This window comes from Eucalyptus grandis, chromosome 10 (genome assembly GCF_016545825.1).
Source record: "Eucalyptus grandis isolate ANBG69807.140 chromosome 10, ASM1654582v1, whole genome shotgun sequence".
Classification (NCBI taxonomy): Eukaryota; Viridiplantae; Streptophyta; class Magnoliopsida; order Myrtales; family Myrtaceae; genus Eucalyptus; species Eucalyptus grandis.
The window spans coordinates 30,002,535-30,015,834 of record NC_052621.1 but is presented as its reverse complement, the minus strand read 5'-3'; the positions used below and the strand labels follow the sequence as shown (position 1 = coordinate 30,015,834).

Here is a 13,300-nt window from a genome sequence, read left to right as displayed (position 1 = left end):
AATGTAAAATCGAATTCAAAATCACGAATATCTTGTGATTCTCTTCATTAAGTTCTTGAATTAATTCAAATAGAATTCCTACCGACTTCAAATCTTTTTCTCTGTTTATTTGTCATCGCGTCAGCCAATCCCGGGAGCTGCTTTCCTACGTCTCGATCGATTGGGCGCTCCAAACTAACTCCCTGCCCGTCCGACACGTCGGATGGTTGGAAAAAAAAAGAGTCAAAGTCGTCATCTTTGACTTCTACTCCGCCGCCTCCATGTCATGTCATCACCGTCTTCCTGCTCTGTCCCGACAAACGTACAGTTCCGTTCGTCGTCCGTCGTCTCTCTCTCTCTGTTTCGCGACATCGATCGCATCGCCTGCCTCCTCATCCGAGGATCTCGCCGTACGGATCGCAGGCATGGCGTCGTTGCCGTTCGAGTACGAGGTGAGCCACAGCAGGGTGAGGACGAACGGGATATGGATGCACGTGGCGGAGAAAGGGGAGGGCCCCCACCTGGTGCTCCTCCTCCACGGCTTCCCCCAGACCTGGTACGCCTGGCGCCACCAGATGGCCTTCCTCGCCGCCCGCGGCTTCCGCGCCGTCGCCCCCGACCTCCGGGGCTTCGGCGACTCCGACTCCCCCCTCAGCCCCGCCGCCTACACCATCCCCCACCTCGTCGGCGACCTCGTCGGCCTCCTCGACCACTTCGGTCATCGCCAGGTTCGCCCACCTCCATCTCCCGCCGCCCCCTCCTCCTCGTCCTCCTGGCGACTGCTTAACCGAATTCTCGCCACGGTTCTTGCTTTTCAGGATCTTGTTAAGAATTATTTCAAATTCTAGTAGCCGATGTTCTTGATATACCTATGAACAAAATCTTTTGAGAGAGCTTTATGAAGCATCTTATAAAGATACTATAAAATTAGTAGGGGAATTTGAAAATTGAAATTGTGGTATTGCAAGAAAGCTACCATATCAATTAGCAAATAGGAAAGTTTTTGTATTTTCTGGGCAGGTTTGAATTATCGAATGCTTTAAGGCCGATCTTGCTGCCATCATATGTAGAAAAACTTTGATGATTACGATGGACTAGTACTCTTATACGAAAAGAACCAATGCTTCCAGCTGACATGCACTCTGTAAATGATATGGACATCACAAGATGCACGGCTTCAGTGTTCTTGGTTGGTATGTCGAAATCATGCTGTAAATTTAAGGACGCGATTATGTGGTTTGATCAGGCATTTGTGGTGGGGCATGACTGGGGAGCAGTTGCAGGATGGTTCCTGAGCTTGTTCAGGCCTGATTTGGTGAAGGGTCTGGTTGCTCTGTCTTCTCCATATTCCCCCAGATCTCCAGGTACCAGAATTCTCGAATCGTACAAGCCTCTTGGAGATGGTTTCTTCATCACTCAATTTCAGGTACCTTTTTCGCTTTTCACGGAAAAAATGGAGTCGAGTTGCTCACACCCAACTGGGGTTCTGTTCAACTCTGCTTGCAGGGACTTTGCATCAATCTCGAGCAATGAGCTGTTGACTCAGTTGTTGTTGATTAATTTCATTTAGCTTCACCTGTGTTTGGCATGGTTGAGTCTGAAGCTTGATTCTGAGTCATGCACTAGATCTGATGTAGCTAGTCACTGAAGCATGTTAGGATGAGTACATCAACGTATGGAAGTGTTCTGAATGTTGCGGTTCTGGTTCAGGCTCAGGTGAAACCTAAACAAATAACAGAACTGCCTCAAATTCAAGCATGTTAAGTACTTCACTCCACCGAGCTTCAAACAAATTTCAATCAAGTTCATATGATGAAAACATTGACTTTCTAAGTTGATGCAGATCCTAATAGTCCATTACACTGGTTTATAGTTTCGACCAATGTAATTTGTGGACATTTTGTTGGTGCTTTCCAGTAAATCATTAGATGGAGTCATAATCTAAGTCAGTTTCAGCATATAAATTGCTTTAGATTGCCTTAAACATGAGAGTGGCACAAATTTTTGATTGGCAAGACAACTGCTGTGTGAGTAACTGAGTATCATTATCCTCAGTCACTCTTCAAGTTTCATTAATGTTGCTCTGCCACATGCTGTAAAAAACAACAGAAGCCAGGAAGAGCAGAGCGGGCGTTTGCTAGATATGACTATTTGACGGTGATGAAGAAGCTTCTCTTGCACAACAAAAAGGAGATACTAATTGCTCCTCCTGAAATGGAGATCATTGACTTCCTGGAAACTCCAGCCACATTGCCCTCCTGGATTACCGAAGAAGATTTGCAGGTCTATGCCGACAAGTTCCAGGAGTCGGGTTTCACTGGCCCTCTCAACTATTACAGAGCTATGGACTTGTGAGTATCTAAAAGATCTCTCTCTCCACAAACACTTTTTCATGGAAAGAACTGCAACTCAACCATGTGTCAGTTGGCTTTGTTACCCAACAACTATCATTTTGCTCAACTGCATGTAAGAAAATTGACCCAAATTCAATAAAATGTCATCGATGTGGGAGATGAGTTCAGCTGTGTATTTGATGGAAGCAGGAATTGGGAGCTTCTGGGGCCATGGGATGGGGCAAAAATCACAGTTCCTACCAAGTTTATAATCGGCAACAAGGAGAACGGTTTCGAGGCAGCCGGTGCCAAAGACTATATACAAGGAAACATATTCAAGAACCTTGTTCCCAATGTCGAGGTCGTCATTCTAGACGGGCACCGTTTCATCCATGAGGAGAGAGCACAACAAGTTTGCGACGAAATTCTCAACTTCTTCCATAAACATTCTATTGAATCACAACTTTGACTGGTCTTGATCATACTGCAGAAAGTTTCTCAACGTGCCATTACCTTCCCCACTTTCTCCCACGGTGCAGTGTACGCGTCAATGTCAGTTAAACAAAAGAATGAGATTGTCTTCATAGTCATATGCTTCTTTGGTCCTTTGTGGAATGAATCGTGCATTTTCGTCCTGATGTCTTCCCTCGCTTCGCTCAACTTTAATCTTGAGCTTTGGGTCCATAAAGCTCGCAGCTTGTTTTTATCGAGCATCCTGGATTCACTGGTTGACTGAACTAGCCTGCCAAGTTATCTTGGGAACCTAAATAATTAATCTTAAACGCATATGATTTGAGGTTGGAACACTTGCTTTACTAGTTACATGTGAGTTTGAAAGCACGCTGTAGACGATTCAACGGCAGTGATAATGTGTGTAAATATCTCTATCAGAGGTGGAGAAAAATTACCTTTAAACAAACAATTTTGCGGGGAAAAGCAATCCATTTTCCTAGAAATACTTTGAAGAAATGATTTTGTTTTAGATCCTGTCCCATCTCCTCATCCATTTGAAATTTGAACTACTCTTTTGTTACCTTTAATTTTTTTGCCATATCTCTATCAACATACACAAAATTACCAAACCTGAAAGGCATTTTCTGCTACACTTCTGGTTTTTCTAACTATTTAGATTAAATGCCATTCACTTCATTGTCAAGAAGAAATTTTATTACGTGCCAAAAATATTGAAAGAAATCGCACCAGAGCATATCTAGTGTACATCAATCAAAGCAGTTAAACAATGAAATCCGCACATAGATCTAAGAAAAAAACGAATCACATCAAATTTCTATCAGAGCACCAGTTTTATGTGCTTGGTTTCAACTGTTGATCTTCCTGCAGATCTTCCTGATCTCACCCCTCGATCCTGTCGATGGCAAGATATTACCCATCTTGACCATTGAAGCTGCAAATTGCTGCAAGAAGACTTCATTGTCCTTTGCGTATTTCTTCACCAATTCAATTGATTCCTTGTTACTGGTGAAGAGCACTTGGTCAGAGCTCAGCAGGCCCCTGTAAGCCAGCAAATTCTTGAAGTAGCTGTTATCGAACGCAGTTGGAGTGACATTGTCCAAGACGAACAGGTTCTGATCACCACCCGATCTCGGGCAAGTGGCACGGAGTTGGGAAGCATATGACTGGTCTAGTCTGGAGTCCTGTTGATCGTCCCCTGACTGGTCGTAGAGCCTTTGTCTAAACGCGGTGCATCTTGCATTGCCAATGGTGTGGCTTCCTGTACAGGGAGAAAAATCATGTACCAGACCCCCACACGTGCATTACATGACTCTGAATGCTTAAACTGTTGCTGACACTAGCAGATTATCATATGAAATTTGCCAGTGATTTCATGAAAACCCTCTCTCTCTCTCTCTCTCTCTCTCTCTCTCGATTAAGCGTTATTTGAACGAAGCAATGATAATGCATTAGGAGCTCTTTTGTTTTGAAAAACCTGAATTCATTCAACCCGGTCAACAAGAAAATTGCTGCATCATATAGGAAGTTTTCCTTTTGTAGGAAACGTCAGATAGAAGAGGCTTCAAGATTCTACCCAGAGGCAAGAGTAGATCGTTATAGGTTAGAGTTGTATCTTACCTGATAATGTGACGAGATCAATAATATCGAGCCCCTGGCGATTGAATTTGTTCAGGAGGATCGGGAAAGTGTCATTTGGTGCAGGGATGTTGAGGTTAGAAAGAGTTAAACTTGCACCCCTCGAGTCCTTTCTTCCTAGAGGAACCTCCCAGCTACGTCCACCCATCTGAAGAGAACAAAATGTAAGTTATTAACGATTCAACCCATGACTTCACTTTAAAGTTTAGGAAAGCCTAATTAAGCAAATCACTCACAAGAACAGTGGAGTCTCTGGCAGCTAAAGCAAGTATATCAGCACAGGACACAGTATGCGGGCACTGCTCTTCTAGGGCAGCCTTTATTTCCTCAATGACTTCGAATCCCCGAGCGGACTTACGATTTGGGTTAGACCTTTTCTCACTGGGCATGGTTCCGGTGCTGTCTAAGAGTATCGATCCATCACATCCCTGAAAGTTTGCAGAAAAAGGGATTTAGAGATGAAAAACTAACTCTTGTCTGCAACATAACAGAGGTGGTGTCCTATTTTAGGAAACTAATACAGTAGAGACTGTGTTTGGCACAAATTACCCGGACACTTTTCAGTTGAATACAACCCATAATGTTTGCACATTTGTGAACATGGTATCTCTTCATTTTAAGCCCTTTGCTTCAGCTTCTGTTGACTATCAAGTAAATGTGCGGCTGTGTCCACATAATGTACGCAACTAAAGATGCACAAAGCACTGCAACTGAAATGTATGCAACTGTGTACACCTAACCAGTACATTTTAACATGAAACGTGACTGTGCAGCTGAAAAAATTAACAGGTCACTGACCTGAACAAAACAGTCGTGGAAGTGAACCCGTAGCAAGGAAGCAGCCATGCGAGCTTCTTTGGCTACAGCTTTTGCCACAACGGACCTGACGATATCCTCAGCTTGCGGGCATGAATAGTCATAATACTGGGGATACAGGTAACCGCCATAGGTTCTGCGACAGTAACACATTGGAGCAAGTGCAAGGATTGAGAAGAGAATGAGAAAAGTCATAGACCGAGCCATTTCAATGTATCTGTCTATGATCCTTCAAAGAACAAAAAGAGTTTGTGATTCTTTGTGAGAGTGCCTGAGATATGAATGAAGAAGTTTGGACTTGCTGTGATGAGACTGATGAAACGAGCATGTAGGTTATTTATAAGAAACTGAGATTGACTCTGTCCATGTGCTACAGAGAATGATGAGGAAGAGCTTGAATTGAACTCAGACATGGATTTGGTCTCAGCAAGGTTTGATCACTCTAGCAAGCTACCGAAAACAAAAGCAGAGTTGGTTAATTTTCCTTTTGTTGATCGAGTCCTTTCAGCTCCGTTCACTGGTCATTTCTATCTGCAATCCTATAGCTTATCTCAAATATAATCACACAACAGAGTTCTGGTATCTAGACCCATTTTAAACCCCTTGTCCTTTCTTGTGCAATGAACTAATAAAAGAAATACGATGGGTTCTTGGTAATCCTCTTATGGCCATCTTCAGTGGTTAGAATTCAAAGTACCAACTACTTTTCACGCTCGTGATGTTTCAGACAAGATCAACGCATGTGGGGGTGAGGACACCAGGACATCTATTGTAATGTCTGATAACGCTTCGATGAAGACGAATCGAAAAGCAGGAAGTCGTCCAAGAGAGGCCAAGTACAGGACTAATTCAACTCGTGTGATAGGAGTGCAAGATTTGCTAAAGAGACTGAATTACTTCACCATTCGGGGCCAATCATCTGGGATGTGATTAGAGTGCAAGATTTGCTAAAGAGATTCCAGGCGAATATAATAATCCGAATGAGCCGGTCAGCGTAGTCCTGATTCTCTAATTTTCTGCATCATATTTGCATCAGACCCCACAAGAGTGGGAGGAGAGGCACCTCCTCCTAGAGAAGAGTATTTTCATTTCATCTTCTTTCCTGCTTAGACTCTGTCAACGACCAAGACCGTAGACCACAAACCATTGACTGATTATTTCAATATTCATTCGACCAGAAGCTGAATTGAGGCTGTCTACGTGTCATGGTCTCTCGTCTTTCTGTCAATGTCTATCGAGAGCTCATTTGGCTTTTGTATATTGCATTTCTTTTTCTTGATGAACATGTTTTGTAGGGATTCTGAAGTTTGATAGCTTAAATGACTAGAGGTAACTTTTGGTAGAAAAAAAGGGCTTTTAACTAGCAAAATAGGGAAAGATAGAAGCCAACAAAGAGCAACGCAACGGCTTACTTCCAACTTCATCGGAATTCACTACATTGAAGTCGGGGTACACAACAAATCAAAAGGCATTATCAATAGTGCCAAAATTTCTCTTGATTCGTTTTCTGTGATGCACTTAAAAAAAAAAAAAAGTCGATTTTGGTTTCGTTAGGTTGGTTCAATTGCTGTGGTGGGCGAACAAATGCATTCGTATCGCAATCAACGTGGATTTTGCTGTTGTAAGAGAAAAAAGTGTACATATGTTTCATTATGTTAGGCTCGTGGAAAAAAAAATTCTTTGGCATTCTTTAGTTTCTTCTCATATTTCCATATCATTCTAGCCGCTCTTACCATAAATAACCCGGAAACCAAGTGGACAGAAGGCTTAGAGAAGTCACTTGGTGAAGAAGATTCAATTTGTTCTTGGACAAGACATTGACCAAATCATTCTAGAGGAAAACATTCCAGGAGTAATGTTAAAAAATTCTTCCTTTCGAAGGTGGAAAATTTGGAGATAATTGTTTCGTTTGGGTTCAATCTGAAAAATTACTAGAGGTCATAACTTCACAAGCTTCTAGAAAAAGCATAAAAGATATACATATCTTACTTGGATAATCCAATTCCCAGTTTGGTTTTTTAGGTCCCTCAACTTGTTATTTCACTTTCATTGAAATTCATTGAATTCTCTAATACAGAAAAAAGCAGAGGATAAGGTATTTCATATGACGGATATGCCACGTGATATTACCAACCAATCAAAAGTGAGATGCGTTATATATGGCGCCAAAAAAGATGGGAGTCATTGCACACCGACAATGGTAATTGATTAGTCGCACTACTACGTTATCACTTCAAACGATGTATCCATCAGAGACCATCTTGTAGCTACGGAAAGAGCATGGTAACAGAGCCGTACATTTGAACTCGAGGAACATGGAATGGAAGAGAGAGAAATTTTGAACACACTCGAGATACAAACTCAAAGCGATCATGCTTGAATTTTGTGATGAGAAAAGATATTGACAAATCATTTACTTCGTGTTACTAAGAGAAGAAAAACAGGTCGCACAATATACAATTTGTGGACTTAGTGAATACGGTTAAACGAACCATATGCCCTTCCACTTGATTTCTTTGCTGCATAGTCATAATCCTGTGGTTGTTCCCAAGAGGCTTGATTAGTGAAGGCACTGTTTATTTCCTCTGCTCGCGAATAACCGCTCCTCCCACCGCTCGCCTTTTAAATAAGTTCCAGATTATACATCAATTAAAAGATAAGCATACAAAATGAGAGTCACTCAAAGTTGACAATCATTTACTAGCTGAACTTATAATTTTGTTTCTGATAGAACTGGTTCCTAAAAAGGTAGTGCAATAAAGGCATGGCAGGTAAAGTTTCTTTTTTTTTTTTCCTTACCCTAGGAGGCTTGACTGGACAAGTTAACTGAATTAGCATAAGCAGAACCCACTTACAGTTTCTAGGCAAGCAGATAGAATGGTTATACCGGGCAATGCATCAAGTCCACGCTGCAAACAGTGAAGAGGTGCACATATCAACTAATTTGCACAGTTAGTAAACTATGACATAACATACAAGGCCATCTAATCTTTAAATGCACAAGTTAGACAGCCTACCTGATGTTCCACCCGTACCTTGTAGACAAACCCTCCAATGCAGAGCACAGTTGACAAAATAATGCATCTGATCAATGACAAATCATTCAGAATTAATTTAAGAAAAGAAATGAATGTCACAGAATCACATTTTAGTTATTAGAAAGACATAAACCTAGCATCAAGATCTTGAAATTGTTTAAGCTGCAATCTACCTCATGGATGAAGTAATCCACAAAAATATGCCGCCCTTCTACTATTTGTGATGTATCTTAGCTATTTGGCAGAAAGGGACAAAGGCAAAAGGAAAAAAAATCCCACCATGTATGTCACAACCTTAGGTTCTCTATTTAGCAACCCTTGTAGTTAAATAGAATTATACTGACCAACAGCACGTGGAAAAAATATCAAACTAATAGTACATGCAAGATAGGATCCCAAATACAGCCCATCCTCCTACAGCATCTCCTCCTGCGTCCTGCCTATGTTCTGCAGAATTTTGAACGACCAACCAAACAAAATCAGTTAAATGGCAAGTCATTAACTGAATATGCACTGTAAAACCCACTCGAGCAAGTGAGAGAATAAGAGGAGAGTTCCCTTGAATGAGCTCACCACATATTTTGGAAAGTGTAAAATGAACAGGTTCATAACTGTCCACAGGTACCGTGATTTCAACTTCATATGGAGAATCACGGGGTGTCTCACCTGAAAAATTAGAAACATGCAAGTCATCAACATGATAATTGCTGGATGTTACAGCTAAACCAGCAGATCAGGATGATATCTTATCCATACATCTCCAGTCCAAAATTAGAGTTGTTGGAGACAAAGTTGTGGGATATCTGCCTGTCATCGCTGATCCAGATAACTTGACATCCAATCCGTTTTCTGGGAAAACCTAAGAAAATTACGCAATTTTAAAGCAAATAGATAGCTGATTCATTGCACGGTGGACCTTAAGTAAGGATGAAGTACCTTGACAATAGGTTTTTGCACCAAATTAGAGTGGGAACTGATAGCAGTCATGTAAAGGGCTACATGGGTCTGCTCTGACCTAAAACTGCAAAAGGTAACCCATAGTATTATTGTTGCGATGATCTTGACTGGCGTGTTTTGGTTAACGGGGGAAACTAAAGCTGGTTATACTTATTGGGTAAGAAAAGTTGAGAAACAATAATACTCTAGTTTAAATAAAAACATACATTGCCTACCTGAAATCAGGATAAGATTTCTCAAAACCAGGCTGAGTCAGGCCATTATAAACCTACAAGTCCACCACGTGCAACTGTCTCAGTAATTCATATAAATGCTCACATTGTGGCAGTGTGGATGACTGGGTTCTTACAATTTCCCAAGACCGTGGATGAAAACCAACAGTAAATCCCTCAAACACCCGAGGACCCTGATCCTCACATGGAATGGCAAGTTCTACGAGAACTCTGTAAGGAAAAAAATAGTCAGTACTCAAGAACAAATCAATGAAGGTACTGCTTAGTTACCATATCAGAGCAAGAGAACAATCTTTCACACTCCTTCATAAATAACTTTCCACTCCCAGCATTATATTCCTTTCATACTAATCAATAAAAACCATATCTAAACAGCCCAACTTCCTATGGCCTCTCAGACCATAAAGCAACATCATCTAGCAGTGCAATCTGGGTGAATCAATTGCAGAGATTACTGTTAGAAAATGTGACGCATTTTTTAAACTACCAATATAGCACAAAGGGTGGGAACTCCATACACATCCTGGAATGTCAGGGACCAACTCACCTTGCCTTTTTTGCTTTTTGGTAATAAAGTTGAAGATATTTTCAAGATTAAGTATTTCCTATAATGAAGAGATGTAGGCACTAGCAGTCAAGAAGTGCTGCAACTCTTTCTAAGAGGGCAAAGGTACAAAACATGACCTTCAAAATATCTTTCAATTTTTGGTTGATCAAAAGATCCAATCAGTTTCTCGATGGCTAGCTCTATACTTGATGTTTGTAGCATTTGCTTGCTCTAGATAACCATAGACATCACACCTCAGCAAGAAAACAGAATAACTTTCTTTTGAATCTTGATGATTCAAAGAGGAAGGTTTTTCAGCAACCATAGACTTGCTCTGGATGGTTCTCGCATCATTTAGGAAAAGAAACTAACATTTCTATTTATTACATCTTTGGGAAATAAACCAGGTGATAGTCACATAGATTTTGAGGAGCATGGAATTTTCATACAAAAATGCTATAACCAAGACCCCAATCCAAAAAATAATATAAGAAAAAGGGTAATGTGTTGATCACCTGCACGTAGACTCGTAGGTAACATTGCATATGCATCCAAGTTCACCTGTCGTGAGACACCCGATTGTTTAGCATATCCCAATTCCATTTTCAGTCAATATTCAGCTACAAAAGTACTCCACAGTGTTTTTGTAGAAGAATTTGCTTAGTGTTGTGCGCACTAAACTAGCGTACACCAAAAAACTACAAGTTTAAACTTTATGACAATCCTCAGAAATATTCACATGCCGAGTAGGCCATGCACGTCACTAAGGTAACAAGCCAAGACATTAACTTGAGCTTTCACAAACCTTTGCATTGGCTTTTTGAACAACTCCCGCAAATTATATTCACCTGCAATTATACAGAAGAAAAAGGCAATTTAATGTTTCTTTCATGCAACCGAACAAATGGAAAGGGATGGAATGGGTTACGTCAAGTGAGCTCCTACTCCATTTGACTACCCACCCCATTTGGTTGGGCTTGTTCTCTGACCATTCCAGGCACCAGAATAGCTTATTTTGTAGAATTTGTGGCACAAAAGGAGGTTTGACGTTATACCAACCTGAGCTGTCCGTCCCATTTTGTCATAGCTCTTCTCACAATTTCTCAGGTCACCATTGTAAAAGCGCTGTAAATTCAGAGAAGACATTAATTACCTTGAGAATGTGGGGGGAAATAATGATGCAATGGTAACTTCTCAAAGGAATAATCACAGTGATTGCGGATGCTTCCCATAATTAGAGCTCATCTCAGGCTAATGAGTGCTAAAAATTTGACCATATTATGAGCAGAAATGTACTGGGAAGTAAGGTGACATCTAGTTAACTTGAGATAACAAAGTTCTATTCACCAAAACCAAGCTTACCGAAAACCTCATCAAAGAACTGTGCAACATGAAAGAGAGCATACTTGAACAAAATCGATATGTCCTGAACCAGCAGTAAAGTGATTGAACTTGTCAAATCGACCAAAAGCCACAAAGCCCTGTGATTTTATAAGATAAGCAGCGATCATTACCCCAGTGATATAATGCTAGAAAGATGAGTATCATGGAGATGGATCAAAAAGTTTTAGATAACGATGAATTCTCTAAATCATAGTTTGCCCTCAAAGAATGTGAATTTCTGATAAAACTATGCGTAAGGTATAAATGATAATGTGCATGCATTATTTTGCCATAATAAAGGTACTCCTGATATTCCATCTTTAATAGTTGTAATTAGACCCACCCTTTAGTAATTTGTGCAATCAATTGACTAAAAGCACCTCAGCAAGAAATGATAGTATATCTGAAGCATAGCAGTATCTAGAGTCATTTGCCTTAATTTATTGATTCTACTAGGAAAAAAAGACCATACTCTTGTCTACCATAATTGCAATAACATTAGCTGAAACATTCATTCATAGTATATGAAGATGGCCAGTATGTGAAGCTCAAGTTAAAGCAGAATACCAGATTGGACCGAGTCTCCACATCTTTGCAAAACCGGACCACCAAGTCTTCTTCCTGCATCGAGCCCAAAAAACACGAAAAACAACAGTCGATGCAATATCTTGGCCACCGAAAAACATCCCCTCGAGCTCGAGGTAAATGATCAGAGACAGACAGCAACATGACAAGAAGATTTACCTTCTCCTCGTATTCGAACACATGGCCAATCCAGCTACTCTAAATCAACAGCTAAAGGAAAAACAGCTGCGTCACACTCCAGTGCTCAAACAACGCCCTAGAATTATCAGTACAAAAACCAAAAGCTACGATGCTAATCTCTTATTTTCAACTAGATAAACCATCAAACACCATCGGCAGAGCAAACGAGAACTACACTGCTTTCCACGCTTAGCTACGACACCAGCAATTCACCGAACCCAAAAAAAAAAAAAAAAAAAAAAAAAAAAAAAAAAAAGGATACGAAATCAACGAGGCGGCTGGTATTATCGAGCGCGTAGCAGTTGGTGCTCGGCACGACGACGGAAGCGGCTCCGATCGCTCCCCAAACCACCGCAACTGCGCAAGGCAAACGGGCGGCGGTCAAAAAACCGGCATCAAGATCAGAATCCTAGCGCCGCCGCCTACCTCAACAACGAACAGCGGAGCTCGAAGAACAACAACAAACGAAAATGGCGTGTCCTCACGTGCAATCGCGACGCGCAAGCGCGACGGGGAACGCGCGAGCCTCGACGGTTCCACCATCACGTCCGGCGGCCGGCGAAGCGAGCGAATTGGCCGGAGATCTTCCTCCTCCATTCCGAGATTCCCGGCGAGCGGAGGGAACGGAACGGAACGCGTCGCGATTTCGTCTTCTCGACTTCGCGCTCCGAATCGTACGTCCCCGAAGACCAGATCAGACGGAGAAATCGGAGAGAGCCGCGAGCCACGACTGGAGCTGAAGCTCGGAGTCGGCGCGCCGAGCGGGCTGGAAGCTACACTTACACTGGCAGTCGGGATTGTCGCCGGAACGAGTAATGTAATAATCCTTTATTTTATCGGTTAAAAAATTGAATTGGTGTTTGATAAGAGTGTATATATCCATCTTTTCCGACAAAATAATGATATTTTAATCTACTAATCTTATTCTGACCAAAAAATCTACTAATCTTATGTTTTAGTTTTTGGTATTGGCAATCATTCGATGACGTCAGCATGAAATGGGAATTTAATCAAAATAGAATTTATCCAACTCCCTTTTTTATTTATGGGAATATGGAACTAAAGTATTGACCACCAAATCTATTTTCAAGTTGGCGTTCATCTATTTCTCACTGATTTTTTTTTTTTTTTTTTTAGGTA

At 41.2% G+C, this 13,300-nt stretch overlaps 3 protein-coding genes across 3 annotated transcripts; 1 reads left to right on the top strand and 2 right to left on the bottom strand.

The window, feature by feature from the left end:
- The first annotated feature begins 295 nt into the window (after positions 1-295).
- LOC104422729 (epoxide hydrolase A) lies at positions 296-3,118 on the top strand. The gene is made up of 4 exons (XM_010035143.3): positions 296-707; positions 1,226-1,405; positions 2,089-2,330; positions 2,523-3,118. The coding sequence occupies exons 1-4, from the start codon at positions 405-407 to the stop codon at positions 2,779-2,781; spliced, it is 984 nt and encodes a 327-aa protein (XP_010033445.2). The 5' UTR covers positions 296-404; the 3' UTR covers positions 2,782-3,118.
- A 488-nt stretch (positions 3,119-3,606) lies between these two features.
- LOC104422728 (peroxidase 49) lies at positions 3,607-5,477 on the bottom strand. Its single transcript, XM_010035142.3, has 4 exons — positions 5,220-5,477; positions 4,658-4,849; positions 4,404-4,569; positions 3,607-4,044 (listed from the first exon to the last, which is right to left on the bottom strand). The coding sequence occupies exons 1-4, from the start codon at positions 5,442-5,444 to the stop codon at positions 3,632-3,634; spliced, it is 996 nt and encodes a 331-aa protein (XP_010033444.2). The 5' UTR covers positions 5,445-5,477; the 3' UTR covers positions 3,607-3,631.
- Positions 5,478-7,553: 2,076 nt separating this feature from the next.
- On the bottom strand, positions 7,554-12,961 carry LOC104422727. The gene is made up of 17 exons (XM_010035141.3): positions 12,646-12,961; positions 12,423-12,517; positions 12,140-12,178; positions 11,963-12,016; positions 11,419-11,493; positions 11,072-11,137; positions 10,818-10,860; positions 10,528-10,573; positions 9,582-9,675; positions 9,448-9,500; positions 9,212-9,296; positions 9,032-9,134; positions 8,849-8,941; positions 8,656-8,722; positions 8,255-8,321; positions 8,093-8,146; positions 7,554-7,856 (listed from the first exon to the last, which is right to left on the bottom strand). Exons 1-17 carry the CDS (start codon positions 12,755-12,757, stop codon positions 7,707-7,709), a joined length of 1,296 nt encoding a protein of 431 aa, XP_010033443.2. The 5' UTR covers positions 12,758-12,961; the 3' UTR covers positions 7,554-7,706.
- Between the last annotated feature and the right edge of the window lie 339 nt (positions 12,962-13,300).